General features: G+C 42.0%; 1 protein-coding gene across 5 annotated transcripts in view; it reads right to left on the bottom strand.

Moving 5' to 3' along the window:
• The window catches only part of phkb (phosphorylase kinase, beta), a 113,856-nt gene that overhangs the window by 43,973 nt on the left and 42,703 nt on the right, over window positions 1-27,180 (bottom strand). For all 5 annotated transcript variants that reach the window (XM_061765287.1, XM_061765282.1, XM_061765273.1 and 2 more), the window contains 5 exons: window positions 24,174-24,371; window positions 15,668-15,725; window positions 15,303-15,380; window positions 15,051-15,209; window positions 11,721-11,815 (listed from right to left, as the gene is read on the bottom strand). In XM_061765287.1, the coding sequence (XP_061621271.1) occupies window positions 11,721-11,815; window positions 15,051-15,209; window positions 15,303-15,380; window positions 15,668-15,725; window positions 24,174-24,371 (588 nt within the window). The remainder of the gene's footprint in view (window positions 1-11,720; window positions 11,816-15,050; window positions 15,210-15,302; window positions 15,381-15,667; window positions 15,726-24,173; window positions 24,372-27,180) is intronic.

Genomic DNA, 27,180 nt, shown 5'->3' with positions numbered 1-27,180 from the left:
AGATTTGGTTGCAGATGAAAAAGATGTAGGAAAACAAAAAACAAGATAAAAAAAGTGGGGGAAGAAAAATGGCTGGTCATCACGCGTTCTTGGGAGAACCGGACTTCTCTCTTCCTGCCTCTTTTTGTAGCTCACTGGCAATTTCAGAGCGATTCCGCTTGGCTGGGAGCATACCCGGTACCTTCGTAGTAGCGGCTCTGATCGCTTAGCGGAGGCCCGCACCTTTAGGCTGGGAAGCCATGTCGGTCCTGTCCCGGCTCGCGTTTACCAAGCCGTGTGCCCGCACAAAAGAAGGGAAACGGGGGAGGGGTGGCCGATGACCAGCCCGTCCGGCGAGTTGCCAGCAAGGTAAGAGGAGTGGAAAAAAACACGACTAGACTAGAGGAGGAAGGTGTGAGTTCAGAGTTAAATACCCCATAGTTGGGTCGTGGGCGAGAGGGATTGCCAACTCGGAGAAGACCACACCCATCAGCCTGAATCTTGTCTACAAATTTGATCAAATGGGTTTAAAATCATATTAATCTAAAACACTCCCAATTTTGTACTCTCACGCATAGAATCATTGTTTAAACTTTGGTCGTGGCAGATCGGTTGCTTATTGTTCAACACAACATTTCGTACTGTTTGATTTCAAATCACAAGGAACAGCTTTCAAACTCGTGCAGAGGACCTGTCAGACTGACAATAGTGACACAGACACCAAGGCATACATCTGTACTCGTCAATTGGTTCCTATAATTCTGCTTTTTTAGTTTTCCTGTTTCACCATCTGTTTTGTCCCATGGATTATTGCACTCTCTTTTCCGTGCATCGGGGGTGCATGACAACAAAAGTGCAGAAAAAATGTAAATTGATTTGAAGTAAATCGACTTTGACACTGCAGGAGATTAATTGATGTGAGTTGAAATCAGAATTCAGCTCAACTCATCACACACAAGCTGACAGTGGACGAAGGTATAGTGCAACCTCCATGCTGGTGAAATGGAGATGTAAGTCCTGAACAAGCAACTGAGGATGATGTAACAGGGCACTGTTCTGTTTTGTAATGCTGCCTTGTGCCTCTGAAGGCATTACTGAGCCATTTATAACCGGCATGATCTTGTGTCTTTTATGAAATAATACAAAAGTAGGGTAGGTAGGAAAAAAACTTCGCTTCATAAAAATTACTTAGCAGTAGTTTAAAAACACAGCACGGTGGACGACTGGTTAGGGCGTCAGCCTCACAGTTCTGAGGACCCGGGTTCAATCCGTAGTCCCGCCTGCGTGGAGTTTGCATGTTCTCCCCGTGCCTGCGTGGGTTTTCTCCGGGCACTCCGGTTTCCTCCCACATCCCAAAAACATGCATTAATTGGAGACTCTAAATTGCCCGTAGGTGTGACTGTGAGTGTGACTGGTTGTTTGTTTGTATGTGCCCTGCGATTGGCTGGCAACCAGTTCAGGGTGTACCCCGCCTCCTGCCTGATGACAGCTGGGATAGGCTCCAGCACGCCAGCAACCGTAGTGAGGAGAAGTGGCTCAGAAAATGGATGGATGGAAGTGGGTGCTTAGAGGCTAATGTTATTGTTTAAAAACAAGATATCTGTCGCATACAAGCTCTGTCGGGGGGCCTCCATATTTGCGGCATGCGTAAATGATGACGTCACTGCGCATTTACGTCAAGACGAAGGATCCGCAGACAGAGCCCTTTCTGGCTCTATCCTGAATGACGGTTTACATGGCGAAAATCTACTCCTGATCGGTTTGGTAAAAGGAATATTCCACCCTTTTAAAACTGAATGAAATTCCATTCAGATTTGGCCTGTTTATTCCGATTGAGGTATTTATGTGGAGGATTTTCATTCGGTTTGGGCTCCTAAACTGATTATATTCGGAATACAAGGCTCCATGTAAACCCCCCTACTGACTTCAGTGTCAGCTGGAGGTCCCCTCATTAAAACGTTGACACTAACAACAAGGGCTGTTCACGGATCGGTGGTGAGTCAAATTAACATTCAAGAAAAAAATTAACGCCGAATCAGACTTTTCGGATTCGATTCACAATGTATCAAATAATAGCATTCTACTTAATTTATTCTTATAAGAGCTGCAACTGCTGCTATGCTGCATTTATGTGAAAAATATGGCGGATGCCATTTGGATTTACTGCGCATAGTTTCTGTGCATGTACACAATCGTACCTATAGCCCTCCACTTAGATCTCCGAGTCAGAGGAGCTGCACGGATAATAATGGCAGTACCACAACCAAAGCCGAAAAGGAGCCATCGCCAAAGTGGACTGCGACCACGGCAAAATGAATGGGAAAAAGTTGATCCAAAACATTGTGGCAGATTATGAGAGTCGGCTAGCTAGAAACGAGGCAGCTGGTCCAAGGGAGCGAGGATTTACGGCACCGACAGGCAGAAGACCAACTCAGGTTCTACCTTTGGCTACCATATGGTAAGAAATCCTGGTTAAAGGTAGCCATTTTTAACTAAAAACAAAAAACTTTTTTAAAGTGAAAAGCAACAGCCAAAACACAATAGCCAAAATGCACCAGTGTACTCACTTTCTGGTTTAATAGATAGTGTCCAAATAACCAAATAGGATTTTTCATTTTTGGACTATTATTTCAGAATACTGCGAGTAATGATTTGATTTTAATTCGGAAGTCTTTTGTTACTTTCATAACGAAGAGCGAATTGGGATTTAGAGGTGTAGTCCGAGACCTACTAACAACAGATACTACAACAGATACAGATTCGGGCATGGCATGTTCCCTATAGTCAATCTTTTTGAAGTATCTAGCAGCTAAAAACTCACTACAACAAGAAACTTCTTTATTTTGTTTTAAGCTTCCTGGTCTCTTGTCTTTTCCTTGGTTGGATTTTGTCCTAATTATAAAATTTTCTGCAAATTCCACCTTTTTTTCTTCTCTAATCCACTCCCATTCTTCTTTTTAACAAATTTTCTGTCCTTCCTCATTCTCACACCTTCATCAGATGTTGGGTGGGGAAAAAAGGAAAAGATCCATTCTTCTGGCGCTTCATTTGCCTTCCCCTTTCTGGCGACCAATCTGTGGCCAGTAGTAAATCTGTTCAAACAAACAAGTGATTTAGCCAGTGTGGAGGCACCTGAGCCCTGAAAGCGAGCCAGACAATCACTTCATTCCGCTTTTTTCCCAACGTTTCTTGTGAGTGATTCACATCGGAAGCAGAGACACAAGACTCAGCATGAGACTTTTGTTTCCCAGGAGGTTTTATAATGCTGAACATTGGTCAAAAACTCTGACAATTGTCAAAAAACGGTGAAAGTCATTTGAAAAGAGTTAAATACCCCAAAAAGTGAAAATGGTAAGAAAAATAAATCTGAAAAAAAGACAATTTATAAAAAAGTGAGATACAGCGGCTGAAATAAGTATTTAACATGTCACCATCTTTCTCACTAAATATATTTCCAAAGGTGCTATTAACATGAAACTTTCACCAGATGTTGGGAACAACCCAAGTATTCCATACATACAAAGAAAGTGGAACAAATAAGATCAGAAATTAAGTTGTGTGTAATCATGTCAAATGACACAGGGAGAAAGTATTGAACATGCCAACAGGTATTTATTTAATACTTTGTACAAAAACCTTTGTTTGCAATGAAATCTTCAAGACTACTCCTGTATGGAGAAACTAGTCGCATGCATTGCTCTGGTGTGATTTTGGCCCAATTCTCCACACAAGCAGTCTGCAAATCTTGAAGGTTCCGTGGGCTTCTTTTATGGACCTTGAGTTTCAGTTCTTTCCATAGATGTTCGATTGGATTCAAGTCAGGTGATTGGCTGGGCTATATTCTTTTTTCTTTGAAACCAATTGAGAGTTTCCTTGGCAGTATGTTTTGGATCATTATCCTGATGAAATGTCCACCCTCATTTCAATTTCATCATCCTCGTAGATGGCAGCAGATTTTTGTCAAGAATGTCTCAGTAGATTTGTAGATTATACTTTCTTCAATAATGTGAAGTTTACCAGTACCATTTGCTGAAATTCAGCCCCACACCATGTTCCCACCTCCGAACTTCGCTGATTTTTAGGGTGCAGACAAGAGGTGAGGATATAATAATATTCATATATGTTTCAGTGACACGGCACAAGCTTTTACAGTACATAGTATTCAGTATTCCTGTATATTGTGTGCCCCTCGCTCGAGTAGCGTTCTAACACGCTGCACAGAAAGTCTTTGCTGTGCCTGTTGGTTTGTCATATCGGCAAAAGTACAGACGACAGTACTGAAAAGAACTGCGTGGGTGTTTTTTTCCTACTCCCCAGTGCATAGTAACCATAATACAGTCGTAGGTATATACAAGGAAATCCTCACCTCTTGTCTGCGCCACTTTGCCGCGGCGAGATTTAGTTCTCTTGCTGGCGGTTGAGGTCTCGATGGCCGTAGGAAAAATAGTTGCCACCGTAGCTGATTTCAGCCTCTACCTCTGTATCCAACGCTTTCTACTAAGTCTTTCTCAAAACACGCCGGTTCGAAGTGATCAGAACAGAGTTTGGAATGCTTGCTATGCACCCAAAGCTGACCACGCTTCTTCCCCTGTCGATTGACTTTCCCCATCAACAGGTCACGTATTACTTTTTCACTAGGAAAGCCAAAAAAACTCCACTGCCTGAACCATTTGTACAACCAAATGCCACACAATAAACCATCGTGACATCGCTAAATCATGCAACAACAAATATATAAGGATGGGAACAACAGCATGGAACGATAGCACACAACGCTTGTCCAAATGTTGTTCAGCAAACATTTAACAACCTTTGACAAGCTTTTTTTCAGCAATGGGGTCTTGCGTGGTGAGCGGCAGAGTACATTACTCACTGTTTTCCTTGTGAGAACAGTACCTGCTAATTCCATGCCTTTTTGAAGCTCTCCACAGGTGGTCCTTGGCTCTTGGACATTTCTTCTGATTATTCTTTGCACTTTTCTGTCAGAAATCTTGCGAGGAGCACCCGATCGAGGAAAATTTATGGGGGTATGATTGGCTTTCCACTTACGTATTATGGCCCCAACTGTGGTCACTGGAACATTCAGAAGCTTAGATATGCGACTGTAACCAATGCCATCGTTTTTGCAACAATTAGTTTGCGATGGTCTTGAGACAGCTCTCTGCTCTTACCCATCATGAGATGTGTCTTGACTCACACCTTGGCAATGATACCTTTTTGTAGGCCACCAATTAGGACTGAACCAGCTGATATTGATTTGCAATGACAAGGGGCTGGATTGCTGTTTAATTATTGATATATTTTAGGAGTTGTCTTGGCTTTCCAGGCATTTTTGCACCTCCCTTTCTTCATGTGTCCAATACTTTTTCCCTGTGTCATTTCAAATTATTACACACTACTTAATTTCTGATCTTATTTGTTCTACTTTTTGTTGTATGTATTGGATTACTCGGGTTGTTCCCAACATCTGGTGAAAGTTTCATGTCAATAGCATCTTTGGAAATATACCTTTGGAAATGTCTTGAAAGTTTACTTGAAAACCCCAATCCATATTTGAAACCCTGACCATGTGTTGAAACCCTACTTTGAAACTGTAACCCTGGCTTGAAATTCCAATATGAAAGCGTAAAACTCGCCTTAAACCCTAATGCAGACTTCAAACCCTAATTTGAAACGCTAAACCCATCTTGAAACCTCAACATGAAACTCTAACCCGTTTGAAACTAAAATACAGGTTTGAAAGGCTAATTTGAAACCCTAAGACTAGCATAACCCTGGCTTGAAATTCTACTTTGAAACCTTTTTTGAAACCCTAGCCCTGTCTTGATACGCTTCTGTGAAACCCTAACCCTGGCTTGAAAACCTAAATCCTTAACCAAGCTTGTTAACAAAATTTGAAACCCTAACTCATCTGAAATTCTACCTTAGCTTGTACTCCAGAGCGAGAAGTTCATGTAAATGTTCTGCTCGGAGACATCACACTGCTACTGTTTAAGTTATTTTCATATCATATCTTCTATTTTTTTGGGTTTGTTTCCTGTCGTCTTGTGTTAGTCGACAGCCATTGAAAAAGCCTGACTTTTTGGCAGCAATCTTCAATCATTGCATGATTTGCAACGGAAAAGTCTGCATTTGAGTGCGTCTCTGTTTCAAGGTCACGTTGGCTCCCAGTATGTATGCGTGGCATCACAAAGGAATAAAAAAATACTTTCACACAAAGTTGATGAAAGAGAACGCACCCCCATTTCTCCCACACCCCCTCTCTCCATCTCCGTGTGAAATGAAATATAATCCCCTTTCTTTTATGCTCCCGGCAGCTGCGTGCCGGCGCACAGAGATTCATATTTTTGATGAGGGCATTTGAACATATCACAGGTTTAACATCAAAGAAATGTTAAGTCATGGAAGGTGGGACGGCGGAATGGCGCTGTTGGGGATGTGTTGAAGGGATCGTAGGATGAGATTGTGTAGTTGTAGAGTCGGTAAAAGATGGAAGAGGAATATCCCACACTCAAGAAACTTTAAGCGTGACGCAGCAACAGTGAACATAAAATATATTTTCGTAGAAAATATCCATGTATTGTACCCAAGTCATATACTGTACATAGACACTCCTGCTGTGAGACAAAAAGAGGCCTGATCACTCCTCAGAGAAATGTACTGTTTAAATTCAATTATCTAAGTCTTGACTATTTCTTCTTTTTCTTCTTTTCCTTTCGGCTTGTCCCGTTAGGGGTCGCCACAGCGCGTCATCCTTTTCCATGAGAGCCTATCTCCTGCATCCTCCTCTCGAACACCAACTGCCATCATGTCTTCCCTCACGACATCCATCAACCTTCTCTTTGGTCTTCCTCTAGCTCTCTTGCCTGGCAGCTCCATCGTCATCATCCTTCTACCAATATACTCACTCTCTCTCCTCTGGACGTGTCCAAACCATTGAAGTCTGCTCTCTCTAACTTTGTCTCCAAAACATCGAACCTTGGCTGTCCCTCTGATGAGCTCATTTCTAATTTTTTCCAACCTGGTCACTCCGAGAGCGAACCTCAACATCTTCATTTCCGCCACCTCCAGCTCTGCTTCCTGTTTTCTCTTCAGTGCCACTGTCTCTAATCCATACATCATGGCTGGCCTCACCACTGTTTTATAAACTTTGCCCTTCATCCTAGCAGAGACTCTTCTGTCACATAACACACCTGACACATTCCTCCACCCGTTCCAACCTGCTTGGTCTTGACTATTTAACAGACCCTAATTTGAAACCCTAACTTGGAACCCTTACTTTGGCTTGAAACCTGACTTTTAAACTGTAACTTAAAAACCCAACCCTGGTTTGAAACCCTACTTTGAAACCCTAACCCTCGCTAAAAACCCTTACTATGGCTTGAAACCCCACTTTGATACACTAACCCTTGTTGGAAAACAACATAGACTTGATACTCTAATTAGAAAAACCTAACCATGGCTTGTCCCTGGGCAAGACACTAAACCCAGATTGCCTATTAATGAATGTGGTTGGATGTTTAGTGTTGGTCATAGGGGGCGAAGGCGTAGAATGGCAGTCACGCTTCCGTCAGACTGCTTACCACCATCAGGGTGTGAATGAATAATGTGTGCAATTATTTTCTGCCACTGGCAACACTGCGATCTGTGAGCTGTAACCATGGCGACGATGCAGGCAGTCGAAGGTGGGCGACAGAAAAAAAACAAGATGGGCCAAAATCTATCATGGCGTGGACCACAGCTTGGAAGGACAAAATTGCAGTAGGTGCCGCCATGAATTTCAAAACACATGACGTGTTCAAGAGCATCTGGCGTTAAAGACAACATGTGGATGTAGCGCATGAATATGTACAGTAAGACACTACATAATGTAGTATGTTTTTTTCCGGTGTTGCATGTTGCTAACACAAGGCAGCGTTTTGCTTTAATCTGGCAATGCATTGACAGTAGGTGACTAATACCAATTACAGCCTTCTTGTGCAAAACAAATGACCTCAAAATTGAAATACACAGAAAAAAACTAATAAGCATAACCAATCAGAGGACAATAAACTGTTTTTATCTTTGTCTTTAAATTCCACCATAAACATCAGGTTTACAGCCACATCTAATCAGCAGTGTACTTTTAACGATGGGCTTGCAAAGAGAATTATTAAATTATGAAATAATAATATAATAAGTAATCACATGTACATATGTATGCATTGCTCAATGCTTTCAAATAGTAGCGCTGCGAGCGCTTCACCTTTTCCACGTTTTGTTATTACGGCCTTATTCCAAAATGGATTAAACAAAACAAAAAAATTCCTCAAGATTCTACACACAAAAAACAATGACAATGTGAAAATAGCATGTTTTTATAGTTTTTGAAAAATTAGGAAAAAATAGACAAACAAACAAGTAATCACATGTACGGTTAAGTATCAACAGCCCTTACGCAATACTTTAGAATAAGACTGTAACATAAAATGTGGAAAAGGCACAGTGTTTCTTTCCTGAGGGATAAATAAAAAGGAGGTACCTATTTGAGGTATGGGGTCTATTACGTGGGAGGGAGGGTGTTATATGTCGTTTGGCATCACAAAATAAAATTGGTCATCCAATTGAATCAGTAAGCATCACGCGCGAGGAAGAGCGATTGCTAGTTTTACAGCGCTATTATTTTCAATGGCTTATATGCCATTTTTTACACCATTTATGTGATACAATGTGACAGTGTTCTGAACATGTTATTTACAACACGTGGCGGCACACGGAAAAATGAAGATGACTACGCCTTCATGTGCGATCACTTTATTTCCTCACAGCGGCCTTTTTATGCGCCACTCCATGAAACGCATCGACGCCCCTCAAGCTAAATGGACTGGAACACATTACATTGAGCTCCACGCAGGCACGCGCGTTGTCTCGCTCTCTCTCTCTCTCACTCCCTCACTCTCACTCAAACACACACACACACACACACACACACACACACACACCAATCATCTCTATTGCTGATGCATCCAGCGTGTCATATAACAAGACACAGTGACACCTACTGGGTAATATAAATGCTGTGGTGGGCCTCAAAAACATCCATTGACTCCCTTTTGAAGTCAGAGATACCACTTTTTTTTTTTTTTTTTTATAAACACGGATTTTATACAAATGGTCAAAATGCCCTAAAATTGCAGCTTCTTACAAAACGGCCGAGGTACTGTTCATTTTCATGCTTTGGGTACTTGAGACATTCCCATGCGTCTTGTCAACCACAGATCATTGAGCACACTTCTTTCCATTTAGGGCAATCATTCACATCCTCTCCATGACATTCTGTAGTAGAGGAGGACCTCTTTCTCAAACAGACTTATTTATCTTAGCTGTCGGAAACAACGGTGAAGATAATCTTTTATACCATTCACTGTTCACTTATACTGTATAACAATTCCCCACTGGGTGTGCAATAATAACATACATATTTCACATATACAATCACGAGTTTGCATTTTAACATATACACTAGAAACTGTTTCCACCATCTATGTCCATGACTCCTGTACTTGGTGTTCAAACTGACTTGAATGTGCAATATGTACATGCATACATGTATGTATGCAGAATATACAGTACAGTAAACTGGATGCATAATAACTCATCAATATGTCATTATAGATCACTGTCACTATGATAGTTTCCCTTTGCACTAATTGTATGGCTACTGCTGTGGCACAATTGGACAAAATTTATACTTGTATTATTTGCCACGGACCATCAACCAACACCTTAAATATCTGTCTCCTTTTCTTCCTGCACCCTCTCAAATGCTGCTTTTGTATTTGTTTTTTTCTTCTTTTCACTTTGTTACTTGCTCCTATTTTGCTAATTGTGAATAATGCTGCTGTGACAATCTAATTTCCCTCATGAGACGAATAAACTAACTGTCTGTCTCCCTCCCTCCCTCCCTACCTATCTATCAATCCATCCCTCCATCCTAAATGGGGCCTATTGAATTTCGTGTCCATCACTGACCAATGTTTTTCACTTACCAGCGGGCACTAGCGAGTCAATTCTTGGGGGTCACATCCGGGACCCTTTAAATACCAACGTCTATTTGTCGCGAGGACATAAGCAGTGGCAAATGGTGTTGAGTTTCTGAGTATGTTTCAAAAGGCAATACATTAAATCTGAAAAGCTGAACCTTCAAAACAAAATGGTGGACTACCTTTGCAATTCATAGTATTGATCGATGACTTCATTACTTCTCATGTGTCCTGTCGTAATGAACATGACCATCAAATTTCTTGTCGATCTGCAATTCTTTTTTCTTTTTTTACGAAGGCAATTTTAAGGCGAGGCACCCAGGACCCCAGAAATACATACATTTTGCCCATGTATATTTTTATACATAATTCCATCCATACATTGATCATTTATCGTAACCGCTTATCCTCACTAGGATGGCGGGCGTGCTGGAGCCTATCACAGCTGACTCTGAGTGAGAGGCGAGGTACAACCTGAACTGGTCGCCACCCAATTGCAGCACACATATAAACAAACAACCATTCGCAGTCACAATCACAACTACAGGCAATGTTAGAGTCTTCAATTAACCTACCATGCATGTACCAGAGTACCCGAAGAAAACCCACGTAGGCACAGGGAGAACATGCAAACTCCACACAGGCGAGGCCAGATTTGGACCCGGGTCCTCAGAACTGTGAGGCAGATGTGCTAACCAGTCATTCACTGTTCCGCCCTCACACCTACATATGAATACATATTTAATATAGGTAGGGGTTGCATCTGGGACCCGTATAATACATCATCAGTACTGTATACACGGGTTGCCAAATTTTGTGAGTTTTTAAGAATGTTAAAGAAAAACAATGAGAATTAAAGCAATTTCAAAATTAGCAGCATATATATCTCCACTTCACTCATCAACCTTGTTGTCAGCCCACCATCTGCACGCCTTCAATATCGTCCAATCAGGCACCACCTCAACTTTCTTGAACCATTTTTCCTCTTTGACGAGGGCCACTGAGCGACACGGGACGGATCCATTTATCTCACTCAGATAATTCATCGAGTGGCCAATATGGATGTGAGCTGTCGTGCGCGTGTGGTTGGCGGTGTTGCTGCTTCCTCATGCGGAGGAATTTAATGACGTCCAATTAATACTAAATGTGTGCTCCTCGTTGGCCCACTGGATTAATACGCACCAACTCTCCAATATGAAAACGACCTTACATTGACTTCACCCTGGATGATGCAAATTTAATTAGTCTTATCTATGTAGTACATTAAGGATATATGTGCCGTGTCATCATATTTCAAATGAGCATTTCCTGAGTTACCGTGGTTGCATGGTGGCCGATAAAAAAAACAAAAAAAAAAACAAAAGCTTAAAAAGATGTTTACCACTGTTAAATGTATAGGAATTAAACAAGTCTCTCTTATTTTCTAAGTAGCTCTTGTTGAGGCTACTATTGAGATGAGCGTCTATCCTGTGTGCTGTGTCTTTGTTGTGTGTTGTGTCCATTTTTTTTTTAAAACTCATCTTAAAATTCATTTTTATTCTTTGCTTTCAACATGGCATGAGTCTGCACCTGTTTTAGTGTTTTATGAGGAATATGTACACTTTTTTTTATGAGGACTATGTACACTTCCTGGTTTTCATGTAGGTTGCAGATCTGACTAGCAAAAATGTAGTCTTCACAGGGAAAACTCTGGGAAACAGTGAAAGCATTGAGGCTGACCTGGTTGGAGTATCTCATGCTGACGTTGCGTTGGTCCTGTCGAGGAACGTAGCGATGGATGGGGTCAATGTCCTTGGGGCTTATCAGTTCATCAACTGGGACACACAGAAACAGACCCACATTCACCCATACTATCTTATCATATCACTTTATAAAATAAAAAAAATACCAACCGTTATTATACAAATTGGCAATTTCCCCCTTGTGCGACAAATAAAGGTTATCTTATCTTATACTTAGGGTTGGTCATCGAGAATCGAGAACCGACTGGAACCGGGACTAACGTTCTGGTTCTCCTGGAATCGTTCAAATTTAAAAATTTCGGTTCCCAGTTTCGATGCCTAGTTCGCCGGCCCCGAAGAAGAAGTGGCGAAAACCAACGAAGAAGCGGTGAAAACCAACGAAGACGAATGCACACGAAGACGTACTTGTGTCCAACGGCGGCGGCATTGAACAAAAGTGTGTCTTAACTTTGTTAAAATTAATGACTAGTTGCATCAGTGCAACACTTGGAATAAGATTGTATTGTGCAAAGGAGAGGCGGCACGGTGGGCGACTGGTTGGAGCTTCAGCCTCACAGTTCTGACGTGCGGGGTTCAATCCCCGTCCCCGCCTGTGCCTGCGTGGGTTTTCTCCGGGCACTCCGGTTTCCTCCCACATCCCAAAAACATGCATTAATTGGAGACTCTAAATTGCCCGTAGGCATGACTGTGAGTGCGAATGGTTGTTTGTTTCTATGTGCCCTGCGATTGGCTGGCAACCAGTTCAGGGTGTACCCCGCCTCCTGCCCGATGACAGCTGGGATAGGCTCCAGCACGCCCGCGACCCTAGTGAGGAGAAGCGGCTCAGAAAATGGATGGATGGATGTGCAAAGGAGGCTTTCACGATGTGTAGCGTCTGACGCGCTCTGAGCCTCAGCCTACACCGTGTGGAGCTGAAGTCAACTCTCAGTCAATTAGATGCCAACACTGAGACAGCTAACAAGGTAAACTTTTGGTTGCACTATTGCACTAATGGTTTTTAGCGTTTCTTTTAGTTCTTCAAACCAACGTAAGAGCCGATGACAGAAAAAAAACCTTAACATTGAGCTAAAACCCCAACTTTACTTCACAATGAATTGGGACAAAATTCACATAAACGTCTCACAGTATCACAAACACTAACCTCGTGCCTCATCGGTGGGTAAGGAAAGGAATCAACGTTTTATAGCATTTTGTAGCATCCATTAAAAAAATAAAAATCACCGGTGCAGAGTGAAGTTACTTTTCGAGCCAAAATGCTGAGTTCTGGTGCGTACCCTTCAAAACAAAAGGCTACAAGCTTAAAACAGAAAGTCAAGTAAAAACCTGCACATATAAATATATTTGACATGATAAAACAGTCCCAAATAACAATTTCAACAATGATATATTTAAATTTTATCTGAAACATTAATTAATAAATATGAAGTCAATTGGGTTAGATCCACACACATTGCCTTTTAGTTCATAGGTTTGATATTGATACTGGTTATAAAAGAACCCCGAGTCAAATGTTCATTTTAGTCTATGCTGCGGGCTGCTAAGAAAATGGATGTTCATAATTTGGATACCCTTTATTTAAACCATGCAAACTAAAATAATCTGAATCGAGAATTGTTGGTAATTGGAATCAAAATAAGGAACCGGAATCGGGACCGGAATCGCTCAAATTCAAACGATGCCCAACCCTACTCATACTGTATATTTATTACCTCTGCACGAGTTTCACCAAACCAAATTGGTTGGATATTTCTATCATATCTGGATGCAAGAAAAAGTCTCAAGGAATCATGCCCTAAAGTTTACAAGAAATAAGTCATTTTGGTTTAAGACAGCCATTTTGGGCAAATTTGAGTGCTTATACTATATAGACTAGAGAATTCACCCAAATCAGAAGCAGGTATGCGAGACAGATGGGCGATGCTGAATTACGAAGCCTACCTAGACCTACCTACTGTATCTACATTTCAATCAATCTTGGGATAATTCAGTGTATTTCGTGAGACTCAAGAACATCTTGTAAGTCTTAACCGAACCTAATTAGACTAAAGTGATCAGTAAGTCTTGTAAGTCTCCAGCAAATCTTGTGAGACTACCAAGGATCCTGTGAGGCTTCCGTTACGTCTTGTGAGACTTCTGCAAATCTTGCGAGACTCTAGCAATCAGGAAATCTTACGCGATACCACTGAATCTTGTGCGACTTTACCAAATCTTGTGATACTTCAGTAAACATTCTGAGGCAGCGAATCTTGTTAGACTTTGGCAAATTTTGCGAGACTTCACTGTAGCTTGTCAGATTAATGCAAATCTCCGTGAGATATGAGTGAATCTGTACGAGACTTTACCAAATCTCATGATATTTCAGTAAACATTCTGAGACACCAGTAAATCTTGTTAGACTTCAGCAAATCTTGTGAGACTTCACTGAATCTTGTCAAATCCCTGTGAGATTTCAGTGAATCTTCAGCAGAACTTGTAAGACTGCTGCAAAACTTGAGACTTAGGGCATCAGCGCATCTTGCAAGTCTTTCATGAATCTAGTGAGACTACAGCAAATCCCATGAGATCTTTGTGAATATTGTGATACTTCCGTGAATCTAGTGAGACTTCAACTAACCTTGTGAGACTTCAGCAATACTCGTGGAACTTCACGAATCTCGTGAGAATTCTGCAAGCAGCAAATCATGTGCAACTCAAGTGAATCTTCTAAAACTTCAGAAAACTCGTGAGACTCCCATGGATCTCGTCACATTTTAGCTATTAATAAATCTTGTGAGTATTCTGCAAATCTTGCAAGACTTAAATTAATCTTGTGAGACTTTCTCAAGTCTTTTGAAACCCAACTGATCAGTAAATCTTGTGAGACTTTAGCGAATCAGTAAACTTCAGTAAACTTCAGTAAACCTTGAGTCTTCTGCTAACTTTGTGAGAGTCAGCAAAAGTAATGAGACATCCATGAATCTTGAGACTTCTACGAATTTCGTAAGACTTCCACACATCTCATGACACTAGGCAAAACTTGAACGAACCTCTTGTGACTTGAGCGACTCTCGTGAGACTTCAGCAAATCTTGTAAAATTTCAGCAATCAGCGAATCTCATTACCTTGCAGCAAAAGTCATGAGACTTACATGATAAGCGAATCTTGTGCATATCTCTCTTGTACGACTTCGACAAAACTCTTTCAATGATCTTATGAGACTACCGTGTGTCTTATAAGATATTAGGAAATACTGTGCATGTGCCACAATTTTTTTAAGACCAGTGAATCTTATGACAGCTATCAAACAATCTACTGTAATTTAGCCTACCTAGCAGCTTGGCAATGTTGTAGAGGGCTTGGCCCCACAGGAAGAGCTTGCCGTCACGTCCAGAATTGCTGGGGAAGCGCTTCTGACTGCCATGCTTGCTTTGCTCGGCCTCCACAAAATCGGCAGGCACATAGTAGTACTTGGGCACCACGGCATGGCCTAGTGAGAGACAAATTATTGAGTCATCAGTTTAGCTAAAAGGATTTTATCTGACAAATTATATCACTCAACAATTGTCTTGTGTGTACTTGCCCTCATAAGACTGAAAGATGATGGGCTCAAGAAGGTCCTGGTACTCTTTCACCTGAGGCTGATTCCCTCGGAACACCCCTGCAACAAACACACACACAAATATTTGGATTTCAGAGGATGTTTTTATGCTTTCTCTGTCAACCAGATAAAATGTCAAGGTCTAAATATCAGTGGATTCAAGAAAGGGTTTACATAATCCTTTAAATGACATTTCTCCTGAGAACTTTTAAAATGTATTTCCAGGCCATTCACTAAATTTCACGCCTTGTTAAGTCCTCTAAATTCCTGCATACAAAAGAATGTCATTCGGCTCAAGCTCGGGGCTCCCTGTTACCCAATCAAGGTGTGGATGCGAGGAGGCTTACCGTCAATCATCATGAAGATGAAGAATATAGGAAACTCGCACTCGATCCCATCAAAGAGCTGTCGGGAGACACAGAAAGAAAAGAGGCTGAGGGTAAGGTTTTATTGCTTTTCCATTTCAGTGATGTGAGAAGGTCCGCTTTCAAGCGGCCGACAGCTGAACTTTTCGAGGACAAAATGAGTATTTGGGCTTAAGGATCAAGGTAGAACACAGACTGTATACTGTAGGGGTGTAACGGTAAATATTTTGATATTTAGATTTTCCTGTTTCATACAGAGGCGTTGCAAGTTCCCAAATGGAACATATTAGGGAAGGGCAGGGAGTGAAAAATGCCAAAACTCTCCTCTGTAAAAAAGTATAGTTCAACCTAAACTCTGACAAGTTGACGCTACTAATGTTGCATTTTCCCATAAAAGAAAATATTCAAGCCATTATATTTGATTTTAAATGTCAATAAAAAGTTTTTGGGTGGCTTGGGGAAAAGTTATTATCCGCCTCACAGTTCTGAGGTTGGGGGTTCGAATCCAGGCTTTGGGCTTCCTGCGTGGGTTAGGATGTTCTCCAAGTGCTTGCGTAGGTTTTCTCTGGGTAATCAGTCTTTCTCCCACATTCCAAAAACATGGATGTTAGGTTAATTATGACTCCAAATTGTCCTTAGGTGTCCGTACGTGGCAATGGTTGTTTGCCAGTATGTGCCCTGCTATTTACTGGCGACAGTCCAGGGTCTAAATCGCCTCTCGCTCAGCCACCAAGTATGAAATGAAACAATCACGTATCTTTTTTTGAGCTGCCAATATCGCAAAATGTGTTTGTGAGTCATTGTGAAATCTGATGTTTTGTGACGTCTCAATTATTACATAACATAGATTAACAGAGTTTTCCGCCCACGATTGGGCAGATCGGCTCCAAGATCCACGATTTCCAAATGGTTGGCTTGGCTGGTCAGAAGCACCATCAGGTCAAAGCCAAAAGATAAGCAGTAATGCAGTATTAAAAAAAGATTAGCATTAGCTAAGTGTTTCCAGTGTTAGCTTCTGATAAGCGGCACAAACGTGAATTCTCAGGTAAGTTGTCCATGTGGGGGTGGTGGGAATTTGGTTTCGTGATGTCATTCGCTACACTAATTGACAGAGTGTAATTTGGTGGTGGTGTGAAAAGTGCTGCCTCTACATGTGAAAATGCAATCAAAGCTTTTTTAGTACTACCTTTAGGTTGGAATATTGTAGTTTATTTCCCATTCTTGCTTGATGTACAACTTCTGTTGCTCAACAGTTCAAAGTCTCCCTTGTCATATTTTGCGCTTCATAATGCGCCACAAATTTTCAATGGGAGACAGGTCTGAACTGCTGGCAGGGCAGTCTAGTATTCAGTCTTTTAGTCTGAAGCCATGCTGTTGAAACGTGCAAAATGTGGCTTGGCATTGTCTTGCTGAAATAAGCAATGACGTGCCTGAAAAAGACGTTGCTTGGATGGCAGCATATGTTGATCCATAATCTGTATGTACCTTTCAGCATTAATGGTGGTTTAACAGATGTGCACTAACACACCCCCATACCGTAACATACAGTGGATACGGAAAGTATTCAGACCCCTTTAAATTTTTCACTCTTTGTTATATTGCAGCAATTTGCTAAAATAATTTAAATTCATTTTTTTCCCTCATTAATATACACACAGCACCCCATATTGATAGAAAAAAACAGAATTGTTGACATTTTTGCAGATTTATTAAAAAAGAAAAACTGAAATATCACACAGCCATAAGTATTCAGACCCTTTGCTTAGTATTTAGTACAAGCACCCTTTTGTGGTAATACAGCCATGAGTCTTTTTGGGAATGATGCAATAATTTTCACACCTGGATTTGAGGATCCTCTGCCATTCCTCCTTGCAGATCCTCTCCAGTTCTGTCAGGTTGGATCGTGAACGTTGGTGGACAGCCACTTTCAGGTCTCTCCAGAGATGCTCAATTGGATTTAAGTCAGGGCTCTGGCTGGGCCATTGAAGAACAGTCACAGAGTTGTTCTAAAGCCACGCCTTCATTATTATAGCTGTGTGCTTAGGGTCATTGTCTTGTTGGAAGGTGAGCTTTCGGCCCAGTCTGAGCTCCTGAGCACTCTGGAGAAGGTTTTCGTCCAGGATATCCCTGCATTATGCATTAATCTTTCCTTAGATTGCAACCAGTTGTCCTGTCCCTGCAGCTGAAAAATACCCCCACAGCATGATGCTGCCACCACCATGCTTCACTGTTGGGACTGTATTGTACAGGTGATGAGCAGTGCCTGGTTCTCTCCACACACACCGCTTAGAATTCAGGCCAAAAAGTCTGGTTTCATGAGACGAGAGAATCTTACTTCTCACCATTTTGGAGTACTTCAGGTGTTTTTTAGGAAACTCCATGCAGACGTCCCTGTGTCTTGCACTGAGAAGAGGCTTCCGTCAGGCCACTCTGCCATAAAGCCCCAACTGGTGGCGGGCTGCAGTGATGGTTGACTTTCTAGAACTTTCTCCCATCTCCCAACTGGATCTCTGGAGCTCAGCCACAGTGATCTTGGGTTCTTCTTTACCTCTCTCACCAAGGCTCTTCTCCCCCGATTGCTCAGTTTGGCCGGACGACCAGCTCTAGGAAGGGTTCTCGTCGTCCCAAACGTCTTCCATTTAAGGATTATGGAGGCCACTGTGCTCTTCGGAACCTTAAGTGGAGCAGAAATCTTTTTGTAACGTTGGCCAGATCTGTGCCTTGCCACAATTCTGTCTGTGAGCTCTTCAGGCAGTTCCTTTGCCCTCATGATTCTCATTTAGTCTGACATGCACTGTGAGCTGTAGACAGGTGTGTGGCTTTCATAATCAAGTCCAATCAGTATAATAAAACACAGCTGGACTACAATGAAGGTGTAGAACAATGTCAAGGATGATCAGAAGAAATGGACAGCACCCGAGTTAAATATATGTGTCACAGCAAAGGGTCTGAATACTTATGGCTGTGTGATATTTCAGTTTGTCTTTTTTAATAAATCTTCAAAAATTTCAACAATTCAGCACCCATATTGACAGGGAAAATCCTGTCAATATGGGTGCTGAGTGTACATTAGGTGTAGGAGTCTACATGGTGTAGGAGTGTACATGAGGAAAAAAAAACAACTTAGTTAAAATAGCAAAGGGCTGCAATATAACAAAGAGTGAAACATTTAAGGGGGTCTGAATACTTTCCGTACCCACTGTATGTTGGCTTTTGAACTTTGTGCCGATAATCTGGATGGTCCTTTTCCTCTTTGGCACAAAGGACACGGTGTCCACGATTTACAAAAACAATTTGAAATGTGGACTCGTCAGACTGCAGCAGACTTTTCCATTTTGCGTCCCTCCATCTCAGATGATCTCCGGCCCAAAGAAGCTGGCAGCGTATCTGGGTTTTGTTTATGTATGGCTTTGACTTTGCATGGTAAAGGTTGAACTGTATGAACTGACAATGGTTTTCTGAACTTTTCCTGAGCCTATGTGGCAATATCCTTGACACAATGATGCTGGTTTTCAGTGCAGTGCCACCTAAGGGATTGAAGGTCTCTGGCAACATTGTTGGTTTTTGGATTTCTCCAGATTCCCTGAATCTTTTGATGATATCATGGACCGCAGATGATGAAATCCCTAAATTCCTTGCAATTGTAAATTGAGAAACATTTTCTTTAACAGTTGGACTATTTGCTCACAAAGTTGTTCACAAAGTGGTGAAACTCGCCCCATCCTTACGTGTGAACAACTGAGCCTTTTGGCGATGCTCCTTTTATACCCAATCATGACACTCACCTGTTGCCAATTAACCTGTTCACCTGTGGAATGTTCCAAACAGGTGGTTTTTTGAGCATTCCCAACTTTCCCAGTCTTTTCCTGCCTTTGTCCCAGGTTGTTTGGAACATGTTGCAAGCAACAAATTCAAAATGAGTGAATATTTGCAAAAACAAAACAAAACAAAACAATAATGTTCATCAGTTTGAACATTTATAATATTATCTTTGGAGTGTATTCAATTTGTATTTAATTTGCAAATTATTGTATTATGTTTTGGCGGCACAGTGGAGGACTGGTTAGCACATCCGCCTCACAGTTCTGAGGACCCAGGTTCAAATCCGGCCTCGCCTGTATGGAGTTTGCATGTTCTCCCTGTGCCTTCACCGGGTACTCCGGTTTCCTGCTACATCCCAAAAACATGCATGGTAGGTTAATTGAGGACTCTAAATTGGCCATAGGTGTGAATGTGAGTGCGAATGGTTGTTGGTTTATATGTGCCCTGCAATTGGCTCCAGCACCCTCGCGACCCTAGTGAGGATAAGCGTTACGGAAAATGAATGAATGTATTCTGTTTTCGTTTACCTTATACACAACGTCCCAACATCATTGGAATTGGGGTTTGCACTTGTAACTTTTTTTAATCAAGCAGTTACTTTAATAAAAGTGTAAACACAATCGCAACTACTATGCTAAATAGAGGACTGATCTCCATCTTGATAAATCGCGATGTTCACGTATTTCGGCACATTTCACACGTATGTAAAACAGGTGTTCTGCATAAATGTACAGCAGTGGCACATGTATACACCAGATCAGAATAGATCACATCACATGTAAACAGTTGACCTGATTTCTTCAATCGCAACGATTTCAATCAGAATGAAAAAAGTCTGCATGTAAACCAGGCTAGTGTTACATAAATTGGTAGCTGTAAACACTCGTGCAAATGTGTTTACAAAAAACATGTATGCTTGTATATATTATAATTAAGTGTTGATCATTTACCTTTTGTACACGTAAATCATTTAGCTTTTGTACACGTAAATGTACTTTTTTTGTGTTATGATTATTGAAAAAAGATTTTAGTATCAGTCCAGTATATGTTGTGACTAAGCAAGATTACATTGCAAAGAGGATCTGTACAACAAAGTTGGAAAATAAGTTTAGCGCAAACGACTCTAAATCAGTCTGGCATGCATTCCAATCGCTGACTAATTACAAGCGACGATCCCCCCAAGCTGAGAACAATAGCACACTAGCCAACGGCTTGAATACCTTCTACTGCAGATTTGAAAAGGACAGTTTCACACCACACACCCACCCGGCCGCACCCGCGACCACAATCACACCTCTGACCTCTGCGTTAACCATCCATGAACAGGATGTGAGACGCATCTTCAAACAACAAAAGATTAACAAAGCGGCAGGCCCGGACCACGTGTCCCCATCCTGCCTCAAAGTCTGCGCGGACCAGCTCGCTCCAGTCTTCACTCAGATCTTCAACAGATCTCTGGAAATGTGCGAAGTTCCATCCTGTTTCAAACGCTCCACCATCATTCCAGTCCCCAAGAAACCTGCAATCTCGGGTCTGAATGACTACAGGCCTGTCGCTTTGACATCTGTGGTCATGAAGTCCTTTGAACGTCTCGTGCTGGACCACCTCAAGAGTGTCACAGGTCCCCTGCTGGACCCCCTGCAGTTTGCCTACCAAGCGAACAGATCTGCGGATGATGCAGTCAACATGGGACTGCACTTCATCCTAGAACACCTCGACAGTACAGGGACCTACACGAGGATCCTGTTCGTGGACTTCAGCTCAGCGTTCAACACCATCATCCCTGAACTCCTTTCATCCAAGCTTCTCCAGCTCAGCGTCTCACCTGCCATCTGCCAGTGGATTTACAGCTTTCTGACGGGCAGGACACAGCAGGTGTGGCTGGAGGAGGCCACCTCATCCACACGCAGCATCAGCACTGGGGCGCCCCAAGGTTGTGTCCTCTCTCCGCTGCTCTTCTCTCTCTACACGAACGACTGCACCTCAGCGAACCCGACTGTCAAACTCCTGAAGTTTGCAGATGACACTGTCATCGGCCTCATCGATGACGGTGACGAGTCTGCATATCGACAGGAAGCGGAGCGGCTGGAGCTGTGGTGCGGCCGACACAACCTGGAGCTGAACACGCTCAAGACTGTAGAGATGATCGTGGACTTCAGGAGGCATCCCTTCGCCACAGCTGCCCCTCACGTTGTCCAGCTGCCTTGTGTCAACCGTCGAGACCTTCAAGTTCCTGGGAATTACAATCTCCCAGGACCTGAAGTGGGCGACCAACATCAACTCCGTCCTTAAAATGGCCCAGCAGAGGATGTACTTCCTGCGGCTTCTGAGAAAGCACGGCCTGCCACCGGAGCTGCTGAGACAGTTCTACACAGCGGTCATTGAATCAGTCCTGTGTTCTTCCATCACAGTCTGGTTTGGTGCTGCTACAAAAAAGGACAAACTCCGACTGCAACGGACAATCAAAACTGCTGAAAGGATTGTCGGTACCCCCCTACCCACCCTTGAGGACTTGCACGCTGCCAGAACTAAGATAAGCGCGTGCAAAATCCTCTCGGACCCTCCCCACCCCGGTCACCAGCTCTTCCAGCTCCTTCCCTCAGGTAGGCGCTACCAAGCAATGCAAACTAGAACTAGTAGACATTCCAACAGCTTCTTCCCTCTTGCAATCAACTTCTTAAACAGCTAACCTATAATTCCATTACAACAAGCTGGCAATTTTTTGACTTGAGTTCGTTGTCACATTTCTGTGGGGCCAATTATGTATTACTCGTGCACTCGCTGTAGTTGTCTCGCCATGCTGCACTATTTGCATATACTGGCCACTCATGCCAGAGTAGCATCTGCTCCATTTGCACACTGATTGAGGAAGTATCCGTAACATTTGCACAACCATTGTCCCAGATTATCGCACTACTCGTCACTTTAAACCGCATACACTCCTTGAAGTCTCAGCGCCCTTTGCACAATGGTCATTGCACCGGCGGACTATTGCGATATTAGTCATTCGAACTGCTCTAAGTGCTAGAGGACTCTGCATCTTTTTGCACAATTGTTTTTTGTCAATGTCTTTATGTCTCCAAAGTGTAAATTGACTGTCTGTTGTACTAGAGCAGCTCCAACTACCGGAGACAAATTCCTTGTGTGTTTTGGACATACTTGGCAAATAAAGATGATTCTGATTCTGATGACTTGACTGACAAATGACTTGACTCAACTTCGTTGAAATTTAGTGGGGACTCGACTTGACTTGCTTGATTTTTGCCACAGTAACTACTTGGGACTTGCTTGAAACTTGAAGGTTAAGACTTGGGGTTTATTTGCGACTTGAACATATGCAAGTTACTCCCATCTCTGCAAATAAGACGGGTAGTACTGTATCTAATCGAATATCCATATCAGAAAAAAATATATGATATGAATGGTTAAATGGTTAAAACAATGGTATTCGATTTCTTTTGTAAGCGTACACAAATTGCTGATGGACAGGGGTGCCAAATGAAATCTCGCCTAAGGCGCCAGATTGAATAGGGCTCTCTCTCTCTCTCTCTCTCTCTCTCTCTCTCGCTCTCATATATATAATACATACATTTTTATCTTCCAAATTCTATCCACAATACACTATAATGACAATTTCCTCATGCCGTAACACAGGGAGCCGCATTAAGGTCTTCATATGGCCAACGCCCCTGCTCTTCTAATGTTACTTCCTGGCGTGAAGGTGCAGCCATGTGTGTCTTTTAAATGTGTTTGTACAGTGATAAGAGGTCGTCGAGGATTGAGGAGGATTTAAGAGGTGACATAAAAGAATGGAGAAGAAGGTGACAGGAAGAGATAGAAGAGACGAGCTCGAGCCCGACGTCCATGGAGGTCTTTGGGTTTTTTTGCGCTCGAAGGACTTGTCTGATTGGTTAAACTGTGGATCATATGAGCTGCTGACAACTTCACTCCTAATCTACACAGTAGATGCTGACAATTTCCCTCCTAATCTACGGCTTCGGACTACTTTGTCTTTCATCGGCTGCTAATATCATTGCAGAAAGAGAAGAAATTGCATAACTGTGGAATATTGTACAGTGAAGTCAAGCTATTCGTGGGGATCGCGCCTTGCCACAAACAGCGAATATCTGTGAAAAATAAGCGCCCCCCCCCAAAAAAAGGGTTTGTAAATGTGCATGTATGCCACAAGATGGCAGCAGAGGACTTTAAAAGGAGATGATCATAAAGCATCAACACCATGCATCTAGCATGGACAGAATCATGACCGCATGTTATGGAATGCATGCAAATTGTAACGGAAAAGCAGACTAGATAGGCAAAAAGTAACTGTGGCGAGGGAGAAGCAGAAAGGCACTTTCAGTTTCAGATTTGACTGCATGCGGTGCATTCAAGGACTACCAACAAAACCGGACATCGCAAATGCAGACAAAAAAAAAAACGCTATCAATTTATTAAACTTAACAACATTAAGATTCCAGAAGATGGCACCTATGCAATTCTTTTATTGCTCTGGCCTGAGCAAAAAATAGTGAATAGATGAGAATTTTAGAAACTTCAAACAAGGGTGAAGGTTTCAAATTATGTTTTTTAGGGGTTGTTCCCCCCTGTCTATAAACCAAGTGAAATTTTAATCCAACTAACAAATACAAAACAACTTGTGTACTACCTTCATTTCAGCAGGTTTGTAGTATCGGCGGTCCTTGTCCTCGTTGGAGGTTCGGTATCCGTCACGGAGGAAACGCTTGAAGCCGTACTTGCCACGCAGCTTGCGGACGATTTTGTCCAGCGTCTGACTGTAGAGGGCGTCGTCATCCACAGCGAAGGCAGGGTAGCTGATGGTTGGCAGTAAGGCTGCGTCCGTGTTCTACCAAGCAAAACAATTATTATTTTTTTTTAAATGTATAAGTGTTGCCAAATGATTTAACTACAGTCTGTGGCCTGATTATTTTATCCTATGGGTATTTCTAGTCCTGTTAATTTCCATTGTGCAAAGTGGTGGTTATCATCAATTGGTTAGGGGATAGATTGCAATAATCATGCCATAAACACTGCACACGTGAATGAGTATGTTGCAGACTCATTGATTTTTAATTTGTCATTTTATTTATTTCTATTATGCAAGATGGTGGTTAACATAAGTAACTAGTGAGAGCGATCAAATGAATAACAAAACTTACATTGCATGACAAGGAGTACATTGGACTTTATTTTCTACTGTGGATTATTTCCAGGGCGGCACGGTGACCGACTGGTTAGCACATCTGCCTCACAGTTTTGAGGACCGGGGTTCAAATCCGGCCTCGCCTGTGTGGAGTTTGCATGTCCTACCGTGCTTGCGTGGGTTTTCTCCGGGTACTCCGGTTTCCTCCCACATCCCAAAAATATGCATGGTAGGTTGATTAAAGACTTTAAATTGCAAGTAGGTGTGAATGTGAGTGCGAATGGTTGTCTCTTTATATGTTCCCTGCAATTGACTGGTGACTACTTCAGTGTACCCCACCTCTTGCCCAAAAATAGCTGGGATAGGCTCCAGCACACCTGTGACCCTAGTAAGGATAAGCGGTATGGATGATGGATGGATGGATGATTTCCAGTTATTTTTTTATTTCAATTGTGCAAGATGGGGGTTATGATTAACTGGTAACAGAAGAGATAGCATTAATTATGGCACAAACATTGCACACATGTGACCGAGCATGTCTTAATAATTTTTGACTATGTGTTCATTCCAATTGTTGTGTTTATTTCTATTGTACAAGATGGGTGTAATTAATTACTTGCAAGAGAAGCAATCACATTAACATATAACACGGACATTGCACGACAGACTGAGCCGTGGACTTTAGTTTTGAATAGGTAATAACTGGTAAGAGGAGCAATAAAATTATTCATTTGACGCTATATTGGGCATGGGCATGTACTTGTGCTCCTCTCGGCAGATATTCATGATAACCACAACCTTGCATGATAGAAATAAACAGACTCACTCAAAATAGTGTATAGAGTAAAAATAAAATAAAATAAATAAATAAAAAAGGCAAATGCGCATGTGCAATGTACATGTCATATAAATAACAACAAGGAACAATCACCAGCGTTAAAAGAAAAATAGCCCATGGCTCTTCCTGTTGGGTTGTGTCTTTCCATTCCCGAGGCGGGTGGTCGATTGTGGAGCGAAATGAAATATTGAATTCCAATCCTCTGTTACAGGCCAAGGGGTCCTGATGTCATATTGATATTTTAGTTATTTTGGGGCTTGTTTTTTTTCCTTCTTCTTCATCTTCTTCTTCCATTTTCTAACACTGAGGCGTGGTGCTGAGTTCGAGACACCCGTTGGCATCTTGACGTTTGTCTGATGTGCGCAAGGAGCCTCTAATAGCCGTCGTCACGAGGCTTCTATTCCAAGTCTGACGGTAGGGAAGAGGAGGAGGATGAAGAAGATGAAGAGGGGATTAAGATCACAGCTGCTCCGAAAAGGGAAGTGAGGACGCCTCCGGGAGGAAGCACTTCAGCTTTTTGAGTCCATTCAGGACTAAAATGCCCCAGGATTCATCGTAGGGGAAAAGTTCATCAGCTCAGTCGAACATCTGCTAATTAATAGCCCCCCGGAGACCAGCCGTATCTCTGCAAAGTCCGTTTAGTTGTTAAATCCACAGCCCCCTGTACTCCTTTCTCCCACGATGACTGGTTCCACGTTTGTTCCTCCACACTCACACTTTGCTATGCATCTTGTATTAAGAAGTCTTTTCATTTGAAACAGACACAGGTGTCATTGTTTTCTTCCTTGTATTATATAGTTAATACAAATTTAAAGGTTCAATTGGGAGAGCAATGTAGCAAATGTGTCTCATAATCCTTTTGGTGTCATTTTTGGACAATTGTCCTTAAGAGTCTTTTGACAGTTTTTAATGATAACCGCCAGCTAGCAAAATAGAACTAAACTGAACAAAAAGAAATAATCCAGTCAAAAAACTGTCAACAGCACACTAGGGCACACATGAGCAAATGTCCAATGAATGTGTAACATTGTTAATGTGATCGCTCCTCCCGCCAGTTATTCATGATAACCACCACCTTGCACATTAGAAACTGAAACATGGGTAAAAATAGAGTCCAAAGATAGTCCAGGGCACACTTGATCATGCACAGGCACACACACAATGCATGTGTCATATCATTAAAATGACCACTCATCTCACCAGTTATTCATGATAACCATCACTTTGCACAATAGATGTAACATAATGGCTAGGAATAATTCACAGTCATAAAATAGCCCACTGCATGCTTGGCCATGCACAATGTATGTGTCATATGATTAATGCAATTGCTCCTTTTTTTGCGAGTTATTCATGATAACTAATAGAACTAGACTAGAAATAATCCACAGAGTCATTAAAAACCATACAGTAGCCTGTGCCTGGAACATGTACCGTAATTTCTCGTGTATAATGCACACGCATGTATAATACGGACCCCCAAAGTTTACCTAAAAATTCTGGAAAACCTTTCTACCTATGTATAGTGCATTTTTCCAATGCATGATTTTGCTTCTACCCATATGATCAAAACATGAAGTATTATCTGTATTTTGTTAGTTTTTTCAAATACTTATTCTGAAGCTAAGCACTTTATTTGAACACGTAATCGTTTTTTAATTTACTGACTCTTAT

Source organism: Phyllopteryx taeniolatus, chromosome 2 (assembly GCF_024500385.1).
Source record: "Phyllopteryx taeniolatus isolate TA_2022b chromosome 2, UOR_Ptae_1.2, whole genome shotgun sequence".
In the NCBI taxonomy this organism is placed as follows: Eukaryota; Metazoa; Chordata; class Actinopteri; order Syngnathiformes; family Syngnathidae; genus Phyllopteryx; species Phyllopteryx taeniolatus.
This window is presented reverse-complemented; position numbering and strand designations above follow the sequence as displayed.